The sequence below is a fragment of the Pelecanus crispus genome, chromosome 11 (assembly GCF_030463565.1).
Source record: "Pelecanus crispus isolate bPelCri1 chromosome 11, bPelCri1.pri, whole genome shotgun sequence".
Lineage (NCBI taxonomy): Eukaryota > Metazoa > Chordata > Aves > Pelecaniformes > Pelecanidae > Pelecanus > Pelecanus crispus.
Window position 1 is genome coordinate 39136115 of NC_134653.1, and position 19208 is coordinate 39155322.

Here is a 19208-nt window from a genome sequence, read left to right on the forward strand (position 1 = left end):
GATGAAGTCCCAACCTTTGGCAAAGTTAATTAAGGTTTTGGTGAAAATGTCCAGTTTGAAATATAAACAATGCACTGAAGAAAGAGGTTGAGTTTTTAAGTAAGAATCAGACTGTTACATACAGCATTAACTTACTTACAAGAGATAGCCAAACCCCCGATTTTAGAGAGAGAAAAAAATCTTTAATACTTCACATATTTTCTTTAATTTCAACTCTCTACTGAAAAGCAGCCATTACTTTTGTCTTCAGACCAGTGTACTGCTTCAACAAGTCTGCAGCCAGGAAGTAAGAAAAGCCCACAGATACACAAACATCACACAAGCATGTCCACAAGTATCAACGTTGCAACTGGACTTTGAAGCCAACACAAACTTTTTGCCGATACAAGTTTTAGTGCCTTCTTTGTTGGCAACATTTATTACAATGGAGGAAAACAAAATCCCAAGAATTCCAGGACAAAAAGGTCAAGAGACAGGCAACACCAAAGCCCATCCTGCACCAATGACAGTGTTAAAAGGACACTTTGAAGCCTGGTGACATGAACATGAAGTAGTAACGCGTAAGCCACAAAATCCAGATTGAACACAGCTGCACCACCTCAGGTCTCTGGACTGAAACCCAACGGCTTTAACTACTTCTCTAATTCTTACATTTTTAATTCATAGGTATAGATCACTACAACATCTTGAATGCAGTTTAGCCAGCCTGCATCATAGAGAATGCGTACACGTAGGCAAACTCTTTTCTCTCTCTTCCTCTCTAAAGACACCGGAAAGCTGGTTTTAAAGATCTGTATTGCCCCTACCCATCGGCATAATTTCTCATGTATGACAAAATTTTTAAAGTGCAGCAGAGTTCGGAAAGCCTATCAGAGATTCCCAAAAGAGTAACAGCAGCAACAGCACCTATGACCAATTCTGCAGGTGCCATATTAGAATTGTTATTGAGAGAAAATGATTTTGTATTGCAAGGCTTCCATATTATTCAGTTATAGTACTTATGTAGTGTTAAAGGGTTTTTTCCAAGCATTTTTGTCCTCAAGCATTAAAAGGTTTAAAATACAAAAAGTCTTCAGAGACTGTTTAATTTGAAAATACAGTTAACAAATTTAGTAGAGCATTTCTTTCATAGTTGCTCAGAATTTGCATGCACAGATACCAACAGCTAATATTGTGCATACACTTTCCAGAAGTTTCTCTCATTAACTCATTCTATTTAAGAAACAGCATGAGAACAACAGGTGAGAGTTTCATATAAATTTTTTATTATAAAAAGGTACTTGGGGATGATTTAGCCAGCAAACCAAGAAACCCTTTCCCCACCCCCCGGTTTTAAAAACTGTCTTGTTATTTTATTTTACGAAAAACTGAGTCAAACTTCCCTTCCCTCTTATTACCCCTCCTTTTCCTACAGGTACTATATTAATTTTCATGTCATAGGCTCTCGCCATTTCTCACAAAAATAAATATTTGTGTTCAAATGTAGCAGAATACTTCAACAAGTTTCCTTGATATCAACCTCTTCGTCCAGTGCATTAGGACTATACAGTTACATGGAACCAGCCATAAAACTTTACTGATGTACAAGTCCCTGTTACTGGCAAAGGTACAGTACCAAAACTTTTTTTAATACACCAACGAATTTTTTTTTTCCAAAATAGAAAATGCATATATTTTTCTGCCTTTTTAATCTTGCAAGCCATAGTTTTATATATTTCTTATCCAGCAAACTCCTTAGGCAATATGTTGGTCTTAAGTGAACATATTCTATAGCGCTATTGATTTAAAATCCTTCTAGGGTATTTCATTAAGATACCAAACCTCTAGCATAACCTTTCCTAACAACTTGAGACCTGCTAACTTCAGTCAGTGCAATTGAAGTATTTTTTAAAGTGAGCACTGTACCTTTAACCAATTCACCTACAAGATGTACATAGGTTGTGGTACACTCATATTTAAAAAAGAAATTAGTAACTACAATACTGCATCCTCTTCACTGCCAAACACATCAGAAATTGCTACATATAAAAAAAGCACCCCATCCCATACATTCTTTCAGACTGCTCAGACATAGAACTTCTACAGGACTGGAGTGTAGGTGTTTAGGCAAGAAGCATGCACAGCAGAAGGTAGCATTAAAGGCATAGGTCAGAGATAGATGCTAACCAGTAAAATCCGTTTTCAATTAGTGAACTGTTTCTCTAGTTTGAGAGTTTAGAAAAAGGTCATCCAAAATGTTCCAAAACAACTGTTCACACAATAATACACATACAAAAAGAGGGAACTTAGACAAGGAGAAAAAGGCAAACATGGCCCGAAATAGCCACTTACACTACACTACTCATTTGTGAGGTTTCAGAGTTCAGTGATATTCTCAGGGCCACTCTAGCCAAGCTCTTCCTTTACTTTGCGTTAGTCTTTGTAAAGCATGTTCCACAGAATATTGTCCAAACAGAAGGTTATGATTCACTCCCAGCCATTGTCTTTTATCATGTGGGCAAGTTCAATGATAAATTTTCCTTCTTTGTATTTCTGACTGCTCTCAAAAGCATGTTCCTGTAAAGAGGAAAAATCAAGACACTGAATTAAGCTGGGGAAATTAAGTATTTTAAACATCAAACTCGCATTAAAAGCACAAACCAGGAGACATTCCCAGTTAACATCCCGTATCGGTTACACCAAATCAAAAGGGCAGGAGGGAGGAAAGAGGGATGAAGAAGGTTGACAAGGCAATAGGAGTAAACTTCTCCTAAGTGGAATCGGCAGATCAACTGCACAACAGATCTTGCTTTAGAACTTTCCATGTTCTCTCACTGCTTAGGGATTTTTAAAGCTTCTTTTTTTTTTTTTTAAGTAAAGGTTAGGAAATGGCATGTTATGTGTGTTCAGTTTCCTTATTCCCAAAAAGCAATGAGAAGAGGGAACGGGGAACCTTTTCTAAAGCTCTCCTCTATGTTCATCATCAGAGGGAATGTATTAGGAGAACTTCTTTCTACAAGATCTGAAGCTATACTGAATCAATAAAGATCTGACGTGCAACACCCAGAACCTAACGTTTTCAAAACATCAACTTGCAACACAGCTGCAAGCATTACAGGTAACTGTGCAAGTGCACAGATAAATTTTCAAATGACAGAATCAAGTTCACATTAGTTGTAAGCAGTGTAAACATGCTCAGTACTTCGTATTACTTCATCGTAATTCATATTTTTGCTCTATGAACCAACTTTTGCAACCCAAGAAATTGAAGACCCACTTTGACAATTTCTTCCATCCAGTTTAGTGTATGTGGTTGGTAATCTTGCAAATTTTTTTGTATTACAGAAGTATTAGATAGCTGTAATAGCACCTGTAGGTCATGCTTGTTTTGCAGTCCAGAATAAAGTTACTATCTACTACAACATTCCGGCAGACGTAAGGAAGCAAAACTACATTACAGTCTGATATATACAAAAGCACTAGAGCTAACTCACCTAAACTATCAGTATAGGTGCTACTCATACTCAGTGGCCTACTCAAATATCTGCGCTTCAACATGTAAACATTTATGGTATACTTAAGTATATTGCTTACATATTTCCATCCAAGAGTGGTTTTACAGTTTTCACAATAGATGTCTGCTACAGCATGTAAACCTGTCAGAAGAACTCGCTCCTCTGCTGGACCACAGCCCACATTTACCCTGAAAAAAAAAAATAAAAGGAGAAGTTACTCTACATTAACTGCACAAGACTGTTTCTTTTCTTACCTATCACCCACCTTTTCTCCAGAGGATAAAAAATAGTTTTAAAAAAGTACCTAACTCATTCAATGCTGTAAAAGTAACTTCCTCTGTTACACTGAGCTGAACGAGAGGAAGAAAAAGTGTTTTGTTTTTTGGTTTTCAGGTGGCTAGTCTAAACAAACTGTTGGTGATGCCCACTTACTCCCATCAGCAAAGACAGGCTAAATAGTTAAACCTTCAGAGAAGAGAACACTAAGCAGTAACTGGACACCTCTACAGTTTCAGGCTTTTCTTCAAGAACAAATTTGAGACCTCTATAATGGAGATCTGTAGCAGTATATCAGCACCAACAGCTGAATTTAGAACCAACTCCAAAACAGCAGCAAGGAAAAAGCCTCAAATATTTCTTTGCTACAGATTGGCAGACTAAGCCATGATGAACAAACAGCAATATAAAACCAAACCATCCCATGAAGTACTGCATCAAGCTAGCTTTTTCATGAGTAAGAGTCTATGCAGAAAACATCAGGCAAGACTAAACAAAGTTTAGACGGTGTTATACAAGAGCCAAATTCTGCCATTTTTGCTGTTGTATTACCAGATTCTTACTACTACAATTATACTAGAACTCCCAAGTCACCACTGAATGACTACATATAATAAGAATTTCAAGGATCTGCAATCAAATCCTTTGCAGTTATAGTTCCATTATCCTGGTCTAAAATAGACTAAGAGACTTAACTGCATTTCTTTTTTCCAAAATGCTGGAACACAATCAATTGCTGGAAAATAAAGACACAAATGCAATCCTGCACATTAGAAACTTAAAATATATCCACTAGCAAATTCAAAGAGCCTTATATCATGGGTAGGACATGCCTAAAATTGGAAATATTAGGCTTGATAAGATCAGACACCTTTTGCCTCTAGCACATTTGCAATATTCAAGGTCATTTAAGATGTCCCAAGTTTACTGGAACATTAACCTGTAAATGTATCTAACTATCACACTGGAAAATTCTTCTTTACACTACAGCAGAGTTGTCTAAAGCAAATTTACAATTAAATTTTTTGTAAAAATTACAAGTCACACAATATATTTTGATTTCTGGAATATCTCAGAATGGCAACTCTTACTCAAGACAGTTACCATTACATACACAAAGGAATTTCACATTAACACCCTCCCCTGAACTTTCAGCTATTAGCAGAATTACTTAAAATACAAGATAAACTAATACATGCATAGGAATACTTACGAATCAGCTCGGAAGCTCTGTAATAACTGTTGCTGGTGAGAAAACTCAATTTTTAAAGAGAACAGGGCAAAGTGCAGCTACACTAATTCCTATTGTTTTCCACTTATGAAGCATACAAAAAAATTACACTCTGTAGGTAGTGTGCATAACCATAACAACATACTTACACAGAATTAAAGAGGTAGGCTCGTCCCTGGCTTCCCTGGAAGGACTGCATAAAAAAAAAATTGCACTTGTTAAAACCTACAAAAAACCCCGCCAAACATAGTTCCAGAAGGGTGTGCTAGTAAGCAGATAAACACAGCACAGATATAAACTATTTCAAATTAATTACTTTAAGTTAAAAGTTTATACCAATTCTTTACAGGAAAGCCTGCCTGGTCAGCAACATTTTCACCCACATTATATTTTTAGCAATGGTTTTAAGTTGTTAAGTATTATTGTTCAAAGACAGACATCTGTAATGCAAACAAAACATACTTTTTTCCTACCCCTCTGCAAAATACCAATTCTCATTCTCCTAGACACCCTTCATGTTAATTAAAATCTGCTTTTAACTCAAAGGGAATTGCTTCCATCTCCTCTGTCCTCTCCCGCTGCACCCAAAAGATGATTTATTTCAATTTCATTGCACTGTTTGACTTAAGACCAGCGAAATTCTGGACCAATCGTAAGACCAGCATACTGTCTTCAGGCAACGCATCCGATCAGTTTATAAGCTTGACTTTATTTTAATAAACCAACTGTTACCATCAAATGCCTAAGCACAGCCATATGCTTTCAAATCTCTCACATTCCTGATAGATTGTGGACTAAAGATGACTGTTAGACTTTCTTGGCAGGATCCAAATTAATGTTTTAGTTCAGAGCAGTAGCACAGTTTTGAAGTAAAACCCCTAATCAGCCACACTTACTGGGGGTTGGTTTGGCTTGCAGAGCAGTTTCAGTGCCGGTAAACTACATCTTTGCTCCTTCTGTACAAAACTAAGCCAGAAGCTCTTCTACTGTGCGCTCTACAAACGCTAATGAAGATATAAAGGCCTGAACCTACGATCAGACAGCCTTGAGCTACAAGCATCCTGGCAAAACTTGTGAGCAGACTAGATCCAGCCACAGCTAGAACATGCAAAATGTATGTATGTAAGACACACCACTGCTTTCATCTGTTGATTTGTTCCTTCTGTATTGAATTACTTAATAATTTAGACATAGCCATTATTTCCCACTCAAACAGGATCACGCTGGAGTTTTTCTTTTTTTTCTCTTCCATACTGAATTCCATTTTTTAAAAAAATCCCTAAACTTTAATTTCTTTTTTTTCCAGAACTTCTCTTCCCTAACCTACTTGCAAAGAAAATTAACAATTTTATCCATGCTGAAGAAAGAGTACAATTATTTTTAAGAATCCTTCCAGTTCTAGTATTGAAGATCAAAGACCAACTTTTCTGAAACCTACATTAGATCAACATGGAAGGTTTTTGGAAGGAAAAATCTCACCTTGATTATTTTTGAATTGTTTGAGTAACACTAGGCATGGAACCATATGCAGAAGAACCTTTCTGCAATGGATTCTTATTCTGGCATGTATTTAGTTATATAATCAGAAGTCACTCGGCACCAAAATAGTATTTTGCCAGTCTAATGATTAGCAACACAACACCAGTAACTGCTGTATCTTAACTACTTAGAACAATTTGCAAAAAAGATGCAAGAGGGAAACGTGTACAAACGAACACTTTTTGATCAGCATTAACCAGATTATATACTGCAACAAAGAATGTGAAAAGAAATTCATGACTCTGGACTACTGTAAGTAGCAATGGTGGCAGTGTAGCTACATACACTCCTTAGCTACTCAAAAGCCCACCTTAAGATGAGAAGGTCTCTTTAACAGTTTACAGCATCAATGTTTTAGTATTATTTTAGCAACCATTTAAAAGAATTATTAAATGGAGATTTTTGGGCACAGAACATCTTTCTTCATCTACAGCAAAGACAAAAGACTCTCTCCATTATCTGGAACTGCAAGTCTTATTTTTCACAAAGTGAGGAAAAAAAAGATATGCTATGCAGTACAGTGAAAGCTGAAACTTCAGGTAGGACTGACCCTGAAAGGAGAGACTTACATGAGTACAGAGTCTGAACAGCTGTGCCAGAAAGCAATCATCCTTATACCTAACATTAAAACAAACAAACAAAGCTCCCCATCACTAGGCTGGGTTCTCCTGAGATACTTAAAAATGCATCATAAAACTGGCAGAATGGTACAAAACCTACAGTCAGTAGTTTCTATAGAATAAGCAGCGCTCCCTAAATTAGAAGCAGTGTCTCACAATCAACAAAGCAGGGAATGCGTACTGTGGATGAAGACAAAAACCATTCATGTATATACTCTGAAGAACTGCCCATGAACAAACAGGTAACTAGCCTGAATCAACTATACATGAATTTAGAGACAACTACAGCTGTGCAACCCCAAAATTTAAGAAAAAGCAAAGTAAACACTTTAAAGGTCCTCTTATTCATTAAGAAGTAAACTTAAGCTAGAACTTCCTTGTTCCATGTACCCAAAATTAAGAAAAAGAACTTTCAAAGCCATGACCACCATTATTTTTGGTTAAGCTACTGCAAAAATTCTTAAATTAAAAAAGTTGCAGCCATTTCTCCTTGCTTTAAAGACTCCGTTGTGCATTAGAATTCACAAATCTTTTTTCAATACTCTCTCCTGTTAAATTAATCATGTGCTAGTTTTTCTATTTACATGTAATTACACATGCCAATCGCATACAAATTAATGTGGGGTTTTTTTTGTGTGGTCCTACACAATCACTTTTTAAACTACTTATATACCATACTTGAAGTTCCCCAGCTAGCTGGAAAAGAAAAAGACTCCAGAACAAATCAACAGTCAGGACACCTTTTGAACTACTTTATGCAATTATTTCTGCCAAGTTTATGTTTAGTCTTGACTTAATATCACCTAATAAAACCTCTCCTTTGACCCTGCATTTATCAAAATTAAGCAGTGGGCAGTAACAGGATGCCAGGAATAACAGAAAAAGCCACCCTTCCCCTCTCATTTCCTAAGCTGAAAAAAATTCTAGCCAAATGAAATACAAACCACAGGTTGGAAAGTAATGCTTTCATTGTTCTTCTCCTCCCCCTCCCCCCCCCCCATGTATTTTTAAAGGTGACTTTTCTTGCACCCTTTGCTTTGTTGCCCTAACCATACTATAATCTCCTAGGTTCCCCCCCCAAAACGGCCATCTTCATTACCTTCTAATAGTTGTGATTATCGGGGTAGAGTGGAGGGGGAAGCCACACAAAACAGAACCTTTTCGTGGGACAGTGGTTTCGGAAAGAAAACCTGTTCACAAGGACCCCACTGTAAAGGCTCCTCCATTCCCACCTTCTCTAGCTTCCTGTTAGCAGAGTTTGGCCAATTAATCTTTCTCGCCTACATACATGTTTAGGGGCTAAATATTATATTTACATGCCACAGACAATTGTTTCTTTGCCCGGCCGGGAAGAGCGAGTTCCTCCATGTTTACGTCACTCACAGATAACCTGACAGCAACCTGTGGCAACTTGTGTTAGTGTGTTCTGGAATACAGAACTTGGGTCTAGGCAACTCAGACTTTCCTTTAAAACCAGTGCCAAACCACAACATCAATGTGTCATCGAAGATTTAATGGTCTGCAGTCCATCCATGTGGAACTCATATGCTGACTGAAGTAAAAGCACTATAAAGATCCATTTTTAAATTCCTGTGCCTTTTAATTTTTCTTACAAATTGCTGAACTTGTGAGAGCTTGCAGTCATAGTTTCTGATGCACATGAAGAGATTCTACGCCCGCCCCCCCCCCCCCCCCAACTGTATTCAAACACCACAAAAAGTATACACCTGTCACACATGCAGTCTCTTGACCACAGAATACTGATTTACATGTAGGGTCCACCTACTAACAGGTATGAGAAGGATTTACTATCAGAGCTCTACTTCCTGATGCATCCTATTACTAGCAATGAAAATGGGAAAACTCATTTTGGCACTTGAACTGCTTGCTAAGACTGTAACTTGGCTATAAACAGAGTATTTTCCAACACCAGAAAAAAATTAACACTGAACAAACATTTGTTTTTACCAGCACTAAGTTTCTCATGTGCTGCACTGTATGATTCAGTTATACTGATGAATTTTAAGAGACTAACAGGTTAAACGCCTTGTGTGTCAACTCCTCAAAGGAAATGAAAGAGAAGATAATATTTTAAATGGCAGTGTCAAGGACTAACAGGCATAACTGTTCAAACCTGTCTCATACAAACTGCTCTTCTGAAGAATAAACATCACCTATGCAAATGCAAACTTTTACTTTCCAAGATTTGTTCAGCCCTTCCAAGATTGCTAGCACTACACGTAAATCTTAACTAAAACAGAACATTGTATTAAAACTGAGTCTTAAATATGTGTCTTACCCAGTAGACAGGAATTAGAAGATAGTGGCAAGTGTGACCAACTGACATCAATGATGGCTCACATCAACCAGGATTTTTACTTAGAAGCTGGGCAATTTATCAGTTCAACTAATACTGGCAGTTTTAAGTCTGTTTTTTCATGGTCCTCAATTAATAATATTGCATCAATTTATGAGTTAACTTTTTCCCTAGGAAATCCACATCTTTGACCAGCTGTCCATTCCTACAGGAAGATCTACGACATCCAAAACTTTTTTCTTGTTTCGGCACAGTTGAAAGTATCTAGAAATGTCTGACAGTGTAAGCAAAACTAACTGTGCCTAGCAAGTATACTAAGGTCCACGGCAACAACAGTTTGGTATTATGATCTTTCAAGTAATCTTTCAGACCTCTGTCATCAATACATTTTGTAGTAAAGAAACTTTGTAAATGTTTCACTTACATACTAGTACATACCTGCAGATTTAGATATGATCTATGCTTCTCAGTTAAACCTGTCATTACCTCTAACATCAGGATTAGCTGTTTTACCCAGAAGAAAAGGAAGTATCAGTTAAGCAGAACATGTATTTGCTGCCCTAAGGCATATACCAAAGGGCATGAGTGAGGGAAGGGACACTACTAAAAACCTTATGTAATTAATTATTCCCTACAGATGGGATTAGATTGTGTGGCTAGAGATCATGCTCCACAGAAAACATCCAGAGAAACTGCCATCTTAGCGTGTATTAAAGGTACGGCAGACATTATTATAAGCAAGTCAGAAAAGCGTTAACAGTATCTTCCTTATGCATAACTTGCACGCTACGTACAACATGAAAAAATAATTTTAAAAAATGGAAATGAAAGCAGCCCATAGGGTTTTTTTTGTTTGTTTCATTTTCTTGAGTTTCCTTTCATTTGCTAGAGTTCACTTTACAAGCTAAGATAGATCAACCTGAATTAGTATTCTGAACAAACAGCAGTTCAGCGAAATATTACTGAGTAACTCAGAAGACTGTATTAGGGGCAGTATTCTTAAGGTAAACCAGAAACACAAGTGCTCTGATGTCTGAAATTATCTTCTCAGTAAAGTGCATCAGAGACTGCAAGGATATCCTGTCACTTCAAGATTTACAAAATAAATTCAGAAAATTGAATTCAACATAAGCTACAGGCGAAAAAAATTATTGGGGAAAAAAAGAGATTTGTTCCATTTGATATTTCTCTCAGATCCAACTTGTCAATACTGCAGACAACTAGAGATAATGCTGCTCAGCTGCTTACTAGGCAAGTTCTAGATGACTCCATGATAAGTATTAAAAAAAACCACTTTTGAAAGTACATTTTCATTCAATTATTTACCGATTTTGATAAAGTTATCGAGTTCAATATGTAGAGAATAACCTTAAAAAATTCCACCCCAAAAACTGCATGCCTGCAGATTTGGCAAATGATATTTCCCAAAGTAAAGACTTTGTCAGGCAGGACAAGGTATCTTGAGTTACACAGCATCTTGAATGTATTTCAGAAATGATTATGTCAAAACACCTGTAGAGTAGAACACCTCCCTTGCACACTTTCCAGCTTCTTTAAGCCTTTAAATCTTTTCTTGGATGTTTTCCAAAGATCGCTTCTCTTGCAAAAAACTAGATTCTTCTCCCAAGAGAAAAAAAATAGAACCCAAAAAACTAGAAGCCTCTTAGGAAAAAAAAAAGTATCACCAGAATATTTATGAAATTAGGCCCATTCTCAACTTTTTCAGCAGGGAACAAAAATGGCCTTCAAGCATACAACAGGCCTAGCTATCTTTCCAAGTACTCCTTGTATCATAAGCAAAGGGGGATTACCAAATTGAATCAAGCTAAGAACAGCACATTTACTTAAAGACAGTAAACCCTTAAAAAAATTCCTCTTGAACTCGTCAGTTAAACATTGCAGGACAAAAACACAGATAGCTAAGCAAGGGTAAAAGTGTTTTGGCATCTGTTTAAGCTGAAGACTTTTCCTTCTCATCCATAATATAACAGCAGACATAGCGAATGCCTTGGCGAACCAAATTTAACCACCAAGCCTGTTCTTTTACCCATAAGGTGCAAGGATTTCCCAGTGAAGTCAACGACAGTTACATATATATACCTTTATGCAGAACTTGTTCTTGAAAATACTGACACATCTAGTCTGGTCTGTGACTTCATATGAGTTTTTTCCCCCTCTGGTCAGATATGCTTTGCAATGAATGAGACAGAAGAAAGTGACAGTATTTATACAGGCATCTATACAAAGTAATCCAGATTTTCTTCCATCCCCAGCATTAAGGCACATTGTGAGATGATTCAACAGTCTTTCAAGCAGGTCAACCTTGAGTAACAAAGCATTATCCTTTGCAATATATCTACTAGGTTCCAAGGTTTCTATTAGGTATTTTTATTTCTTTGTAATTATTGGATCTTGACTGTATTTCTAAACACTTACTGGAACTTAGTGGGTAGAAGCCATTCGCAGGTACTTCGGAACTTATGCTTTTCAAGCAACATTTCCCTCCTATAAAATTAAGTACTGCTAATAATCACTGCACATCAGAAGAAAGCTCTCTCAGTTAAGCCTTTCACAAAACTTATTTCAGAATTGCTTTAAGAACAGCATACATATAACATTTTGTACAGGCCACACAAGTGGCAACCTCCCCTGGACTTCAAAGAGTCCTGTAGAAGTTTTCCCTCAAAACTTAATTATGTCAATTTTTTAAATTGTTGGGAGTTTTTAAGCTACTATTAACAACATATACGGTTTTGTTGATTTTTGTGTGCTACTTGAACATTTTAAATCCAACAAGTGCCTCCTATGGTATCAATTTTTTGCCTTGCTCTTTCTCAGGGCCTGTGGTTGCTTGCTGATAGAGGTTACTTCTGTGCCTGTAGTCATAGTACGATACGATTCTAAAAATACCCATTTGCTTCTTTAAAGAAATAAAAAAGCTGCAGGTTCTACCCCTGTCCTCTGAACACCCCCCAGGGTAGTGAAAACTGGTATACTCCTTCTAATAGTATTTTTTAAAAATGTTTAACATTCACTTTGAAGTCTTCGCCAAAGAAATAGAAAATCCAGCACTTGCAGACTTGTTAACAATGCAAAGCCGTAGTGTCTAAGACATACCTAACATCACTTCACAATTACACTTATTTGAATTCAAAGTCACCTACACTTTGTTATTTCTCTTATTACATATCCTTCAAATCAGTGTGTTCCCCAAGTTGACTGGAGTTATAAATTGTTATGGCAACTGCTCATACATGTGTGCATGCGTTCAGCTGTACAGACTGTTAGTTTGTCAACATCTCTACTGCTGTTGACCTCCTAGTTTGGGACTCCTCAATCAGCCTTCTTCCATTCCTTCCCTTTCCCCCAAGTTCCTCCCTAGACATAGAAAACACAAGATTATAGAGAGAAAATACCTAGAAATGTATGCTCTAATCACTAACATCCAAACTGATTCCAGCACTAGGCAACACACAGAGTCCTTTCATAGTTGCAGAGAAAACTAAAACTATAGATAACAATTAATTCATTTGAGCAGGTAGCAGCACATTTTTATACTGTCTTATTAGTCTACATTCTTATTTGTAAGCCAGTGCCAAAACTCTTGGTTGCCATTTTATCACCAGCAAGGGCACAAGAAAGAAAGAGCTCCACGATTAAGGCAAGAAAGAGATCCTGCTGCTCAAGCTGAACAGAAATGAAATGGTGATTTGTGTATGCTGCCATCCTTGTCAGACAATTGCTATCAACAGTTCTCAAAAGCAGAACAACTGCAAATCTGTACTGAAGTCTGCTATTCCGAGGACCAGAATCAAAGGGATAATTGACAGAAATATGCAGCACTCTTTGCTTTTCTATGGCAGACCAACATTTAAGAGAAACGCCACTCATTTCATAGCATAGCTTATCTTTTAATCTTGAAGTTGGAAACATTATAGTGTCAGGTATAACAAATGCTTATACCTCAAAGCACATTAGAAAGCTAGTTGTAGCTGCTTTAAATTAAGAGTGCACCATGGTTTTTGGCTCTTTTTCCCTGACCACACACAAGAAGGAAGCAACAATCACCATGCACCCAGGAAACGTGGGGCAGAGCAGGGGACACCCAAACAAAGCAGTTACAGCTAGGTACCAAATACTGTCTACCTTTATCTGCTGAAGAGTGTTTGTGGCACTAGGGTTCTGGAGTGAGCTTGTATAGTAAGCACTTGGAAAAAAGTGGGAGAATCTGTAACCAAAAATTTTATTTAGTAAGTGTTACACAGAGCTTTAGCTTTTAACTAGGCTCTCAAAGTAAGGCGGGGGGGGGGAAATCAGATTGAGCAGTCCAATTCTCTGCTCCATCAATAAATCTGAAACAGCACAGGAACTGCACTGTTCTTAGTTATAACTTTAGATTGTATGGAATCAACTTGCTACAGTTCGGGTTATTTTAAGTATTTTTGCTGCAGGTGGGTAGCTATAGTAACTAGGATTCTGACATTGTTAGTATAAATAAAAATCTCTCATTCACCTAAGTTCATTGCGCGTAATGTGCATCAATGAAGGCACTTTAAGGGAACTTCAGAAAAAAGATTAATATTAAAAAAACAGTTCTGAAGTACACTCATCTGTTAGTCCTTTTACAGTTCTAAGTTATGCCTACACATGTTGTCTAGGATATTTCTTCAGTTTTTATTTTCCAGGTTAACCTGTGTTTTCATTTAAAACAAATCACATCTTATTTCCTTCCACCACTCCCCCTGCCACTCCCCCCGACAGATCATTAAAAATAAGTAGTGCTAAGTGGATCTAACTATTGCTTTGCAGTTGTTTCCATCAGACAAACTTCTCCAATGTTGGAGTATATACAAATTAAGCTTAAAGGAGGGCGGGTTTTTTAAAGCTATGTTCCAAATACAAGTACAATAGATGAGAATTTTTTTTTATTTTACAAACATACAAGATGATATACCTCACATTTAAATGTATGTCTCATTATCACACAGATTTAGACAATAAAATACAGTCAAGAAATCTTATGTTGACAGAATATGGATCATCTGTCAAACAAGCACACGGTCAACCTGTCACGTACAGAAAAACATTTTGTAAGGTTTCTTCACTGAGAATTATGGAAGCCAGCACATCTAACACCCTTCCCAACACCATTAGAAACAACTTAGAAGTAAGTATTTGTATTTACTAGATAAGACTTTCTTTTTTAAAGAGTTCTCCATGTTCTTTGAATTGAAAATTAGATTTTTTTCATGTTTGAAATTTATGAAGTTGTAATATGAACATGTGATTTGCTTAAGAACATATTAAAAATACTCTGCTGACCAAAACTCCCAAGACCTTGGGGAACAACTGGCTCATGTGTTAACTGTGTCAGTTTAGTTAACATACAAAAAAAAAAATCTAAGTCCACTAAAAGAAGAGCTTCCTATTAAGTACATGTGCTTGATTTGCATTTTCTCAAAGAATTTATACATCTGAGGAGACACAGCTAGCAAAGTTTCATTCTTCCTGTAGGCATCCACAACCTGAAGTTCAGGAAAGATGTAACCCCTCCCAATAGTTTTTGGCCCAGAACATGTAGTGAATAATGAAGCTGTGATTGCTTGTAATTTAGAATCCAGTGTTGCCAAAAAGACCCCTTATACTCAAATTCTGAAATCAACATGGAAACAAATGAAATTCAAATGGATTCACATTACTATTTGGATATTCTCATTTTTGCTGACTTTAACATGAAATAAGATCAATCGCTATAAAGAAAGTGAGGAACTTTTTTCAGCTTAATACAAGTAAAACAAGTCCTCCCTCTTAATTTCTTCACATAATTTTATACATGTAGCTAGCTCACTGTTTCACATTTAGCGTGTCACATTTGCAGTTCCACACCTCAATACATGTACTAAGTTGAGGGAAAGATCTGTTTAGGGAAAGATACTAAAGGCAGAGCAGAAGTAAGCAAGCAGTAAGTAACACTGCCAAGAACTGTCACCAATTTTACTATTCGAGCCAGTAAGTTGTCTTGAGATCTAAACAAAGGTCAAAAAGATTACTATAACACAAGGAAAAAAATGTATGGGGAAACCCCATTGCTTCCTGATAACCCTCTTAAGGGATAAGCAAGCAGGTATACTTTTCGCAAGGAAAACCTCAATTCAGAAGTAGGAGCATTCTTAACTCCCTCTGTCTCTTCAGCACTCACAAGCAGCATCACCTTAGTGCTGCTGAACACACAAACAGGCAGAAGCAACAGATAAAGTTAGTTATAAAGGGTTTGCCACTAAAAATTTTATTTGACAAAACAGTTATATAGAAAGCAATTTGCATTAAGAGGTTTGAAAAGCAACTGCAGTGTTTTCTCCAGGACACCATTAAGAGCAAATCCATCAGGAGCTTATTTGAAACAAACAATGAACCAGCCTACCAAGTATTTATCCCAAGCTTCAAGTTTTCCTGTGTATTTCATACATCACAAATCTTTGCTTCTTCCAGCAACAGCCAAGAATGACATGCCTAGTGCATTTCAAGGATCCACACATTCTCTAAGCTTAAGTTTAAACAGTCCGACTATTTTGAACATCTCTGGCTAATCATATTCCTTAGGAACCGCCATACAGCAGAAGTGTTTACAGGTTCCATAACAGCAGTGGAACATCCTGTAAACAGCCAGTTTTGTGACGTTCAGACAAGTAGAGTGAAAAAGTAATCTTTACCTGGGATAACCATAACCAGAATCATTTCCCTACCCAGAGATCCATGTTTTGTTCTGACATTTTTCCTTAGCAGACTTTTCAGATATGACAGCTCACAAATAGCACCTACGTGACAGTAGACGGAGGTTGTCAATACGGTGGATATACTAGATCAGCCTTTATGTCACATTCAAAAGTTTCCAAAATATATCCAGTCCTCAGTACAATACGTATGACCCAAGAGTGAACCCAGAAAAGATACTCTGAAGTATGCATCAATTTGCATCTCTTATCTACGGGGAGCAGCGATACAGTGATAACCCTTTTGGTTAAAAAAATAATTCATCCGGTCCCTAAACAAACCACTTGCCTTGGAGATCAATTCATCATGATTGGCTAGATGGGCTCTGCAGTGGATACAGCTGTAAGTTCGATGACAGTTTGGCAGGTAAGCCTGGAACGTTTTTGATTTTGTCATTTTTACCATCTCTGCTGGTGGCTCCTCACTCAGCTCAGGGCTGGCACTTGAAGAATTACAACTTTGCTGAACTCGCTGACAAAAGAAACACTGGAATATGCAAGCAAAAGCCGTTGTTGTTCTCGAGTGTGTGTGGCACTTTCCACACAAATGACAGAAGAGAAACAGTCACAACCTGCAAGTGAAAAGAGCAGAACAATTAGCAGCTCACAACAAGGCCAGAATAAACTTGTTATTCAACAATTCTAGAGACAAAGCAAAGTGTTATTTAGAGCAAATGCCTGGCTACACTACAGGCCCCCTTTTTCTATGAAGCTGCTCAATTCAAGTTCCATTCAACACAGCAACAAGCAGTTCTGTTCCACTAGTGGCATCTACTCCATCACATTTCTAATGAAGGATGAGATTCAGACAGTTATCCATGAAACACAAGCACTTTCTACAATATACCAGGTATATTCTTTAAGACATCCATGCAGAAAATTACAGCAAAAAGGCAGGGTATTAGAGAAGGTTAATTGTCTTTGAAGTTCCAGCGGTCAGCTCCAATAGAGCAAGTGACAAGGCATCTTGGAAAACACTTCCTATGTCCAACAGTAAACATACAATAGATAGCTGCACTTCAGCTTTCAGCAAAAAAAATCTTGCTCTATTGCATCTGGCTTTGAGTCAAATACCAAGTAAGATGCTGCCACCCTATTTAGGGATCCCTGACTCTTCCTCTTTCAAGCTCCGCAGAATTATGCCTTTAGGCAAAGAGCTTTTTGACCAGTGTCCTGATCAAAGCTAATTGGATACTTCCTGACTGTATCAGAACAGTCTTAATGGATGCTACCAAAAAATCACATTCAGATAATAAAAGCTAAAATCTGAACAGAGAATACCCAATTGCATTCTTAATCCTCAGAATGCCTTTAAGAGACATTATATGTATAAAAAGAGAAGGCCAGACCTTCTCGCACTGCTGGAAAGCAAGCCTTTTTTTAGGGTTTGCCTAAAAATTACAGATTTAAATATTCATAACAACATCTACTGATCTGTCAAAGGCCATCAGTTACCACACTATATGCGTCAAGCTAATAAGCAATCCAAACATGAACACTGCACAATCACTTATGTCATCAGCTATCAGGTGACTGACAGAGTAGGTCAATAGCACAAACACAGAAATGAGAGCCAATATAAAGAATTTACAGTATCTTGATATAGCTATTAAAAAGAACATGCAAAACACTTGTCACAGTTGTAAACTGCATGCAGGACAGCAGTTAACCACTCTTCCAGCAGTAGGATACTAGTAATACAAATAAAGCAGATAATGAAAGCCACATAAATTAAAGATTATTTATAGGAAGCAGTCACTGTGCTTCAAAAGAAGTCCTGAAAAAGTAATCTGTACAGCAGGCCTAGCACAAGAGACAGCCCACAGCAAGATTTAAAGGTTGGGGTTTTTTTAAATCTTAAGCTTATGATAATAGCAGGAAGAAAGACTCAAGAACTACTGAAGGACTTACTACAAGAAAATTTCTTATACAAAGAATTGCAAAGGCAGAGATAAGCCACAAACAGGACATGTAGCAGAACATACACAATCCAAAAAATAAAGCAACAACAGGAGCAAGTTGCCATCCAAAGCACACATCTACACATCAGAACAACTGGACTTTTGTTAGTCACTGAAAAGGAAAACAGATTTGATAGAGATACATTAATATGTCTGAAATATTAATCCAGTTAGCATGAAAAGCAGAACTTAATTACCAATACAGTCACTTGAACAAGTATTATATATACCTATTGTCCCAAGATAATTGAATTATAACTGCAAAGGGAAGAATAACTGCAGCATTTGGAGAAAACAGCTTGCTTCTGTAGAACAGCTAGATATTAAGCTGCATTTACTAGAGGTAACAGATTATAGGAGAAACACAGAAGACACAAGAAATACAATCCTAGGAGTTAATGTGATGTTCCCTTTAAATTCCCTGCTTGAACTCTTAATGATGGAAAGATGCAGATCTGTTTAGATTCACAGAAATGGTAAAAACCCCCAGGGTTTCAGAATGAAAGGTACAACAAGCAAAGATGTTTTGACTTTGGATTAGAGCCTTTAGATCAGTAATTGAAACACGAGTTCAATGCTTGCAAAAGTTCAGCAAGTTGAACATGAGGAAAGTATTTTTCTTCAAGGCATTCCAAGAAGCTCTTTTAATTCACTTTTCTAAAGGCGATCCGGACTCTTTCAGACTCAATATACCACGTACTTCAACTACAGAAATTAAAGAATTCCAAAGCTCTTTTGACAAAACTGTATTTGATACTGGTCTCTTCAAAAAGGCGGCAATCCTAAGTGTTTGATATACACCCTAAGAACTAAAGAACTTGTTGCTTTGTGATGTTAAAGGAAAGATTCAAAACTTGAACCATTTCTTAGCTTGCTGTAGTAATGGTGAATAAATCCAGTCCCACTTCACTCTGACAGTTATGAGGAGTAGCAGGTTGCATAGCTGCTGTTCATTATTCTGTGGAAAGCGGCGTAAAAACCCGAGGCATCTATTCCTTTC

At 37.1% G+C, this 19208-nt stretch overlaps 1 protein-coding gene across 2 annotated transcripts; it reads right to left on the reverse strand.

Moving 5' to 3' along the window:
- Positions 1–542: 542 nt before the first annotated feature.
- On the reverse strand, positions 543–16697 carry YPEL1 (yippee like 1). Of its 2 annotated transcripts, none has more exons than XM_009483565.2 (4): positions 16537–16697; positions 5151–5194; positions 3574–3682; positions 543–2556 (listed from the first exon to the last, which is right to left on the reverse strand). In XM_009483565.2, the coding sequence occupies exons 1-4, from the start codon at positions 16651–16653 to the stop codon at positions 2467–2469; spliced, it is 360 nt and encodes a 119-aa protein (XP_009481840.1). In that variant the 5' UTR covers positions 16654–16697; the 3' UTR covers positions 543–2466. The 2 variants fall into 2 exon arrangements, with proteins under 2 accessions (XP_009481840.1, XP_075574300.1); XM_075718185.1 differs by lacking the exon at positions 16537–16697 and adding an exon at positions 11578–11989.
- Between the last annotated feature and the right edge of the window lie 2511 nt (positions 16698–19208).

What these genes read in the sequence shown, in the direction of transcription:
- YPEL1 (XM_075718185.1), bottom strand. Translation starts at nt 11,763, where the DNA reads ATGTGCCTTAATGCTGGGGATGGAAGAAAATCTGGATTACTTTGTATA. An exon ending in AGAACAAGTTCTGCATAAAG is followed by an intron (nt 5,195 to 11,577) that starts GTATATATATGT and finishes TTTTTTATGCAG; the next exon opens with TCCTTCCAGGGAAGCCAGGG. An exon ending in GCCTACCTCTTTAATTCTGT is followed by an intron (nt 3,683 to 5,150) that starts GTAAGTATGTTG and finishes TTTTTTTTTCAG; the next exon opens with GGTAAATGTGGGCTGTGGTC.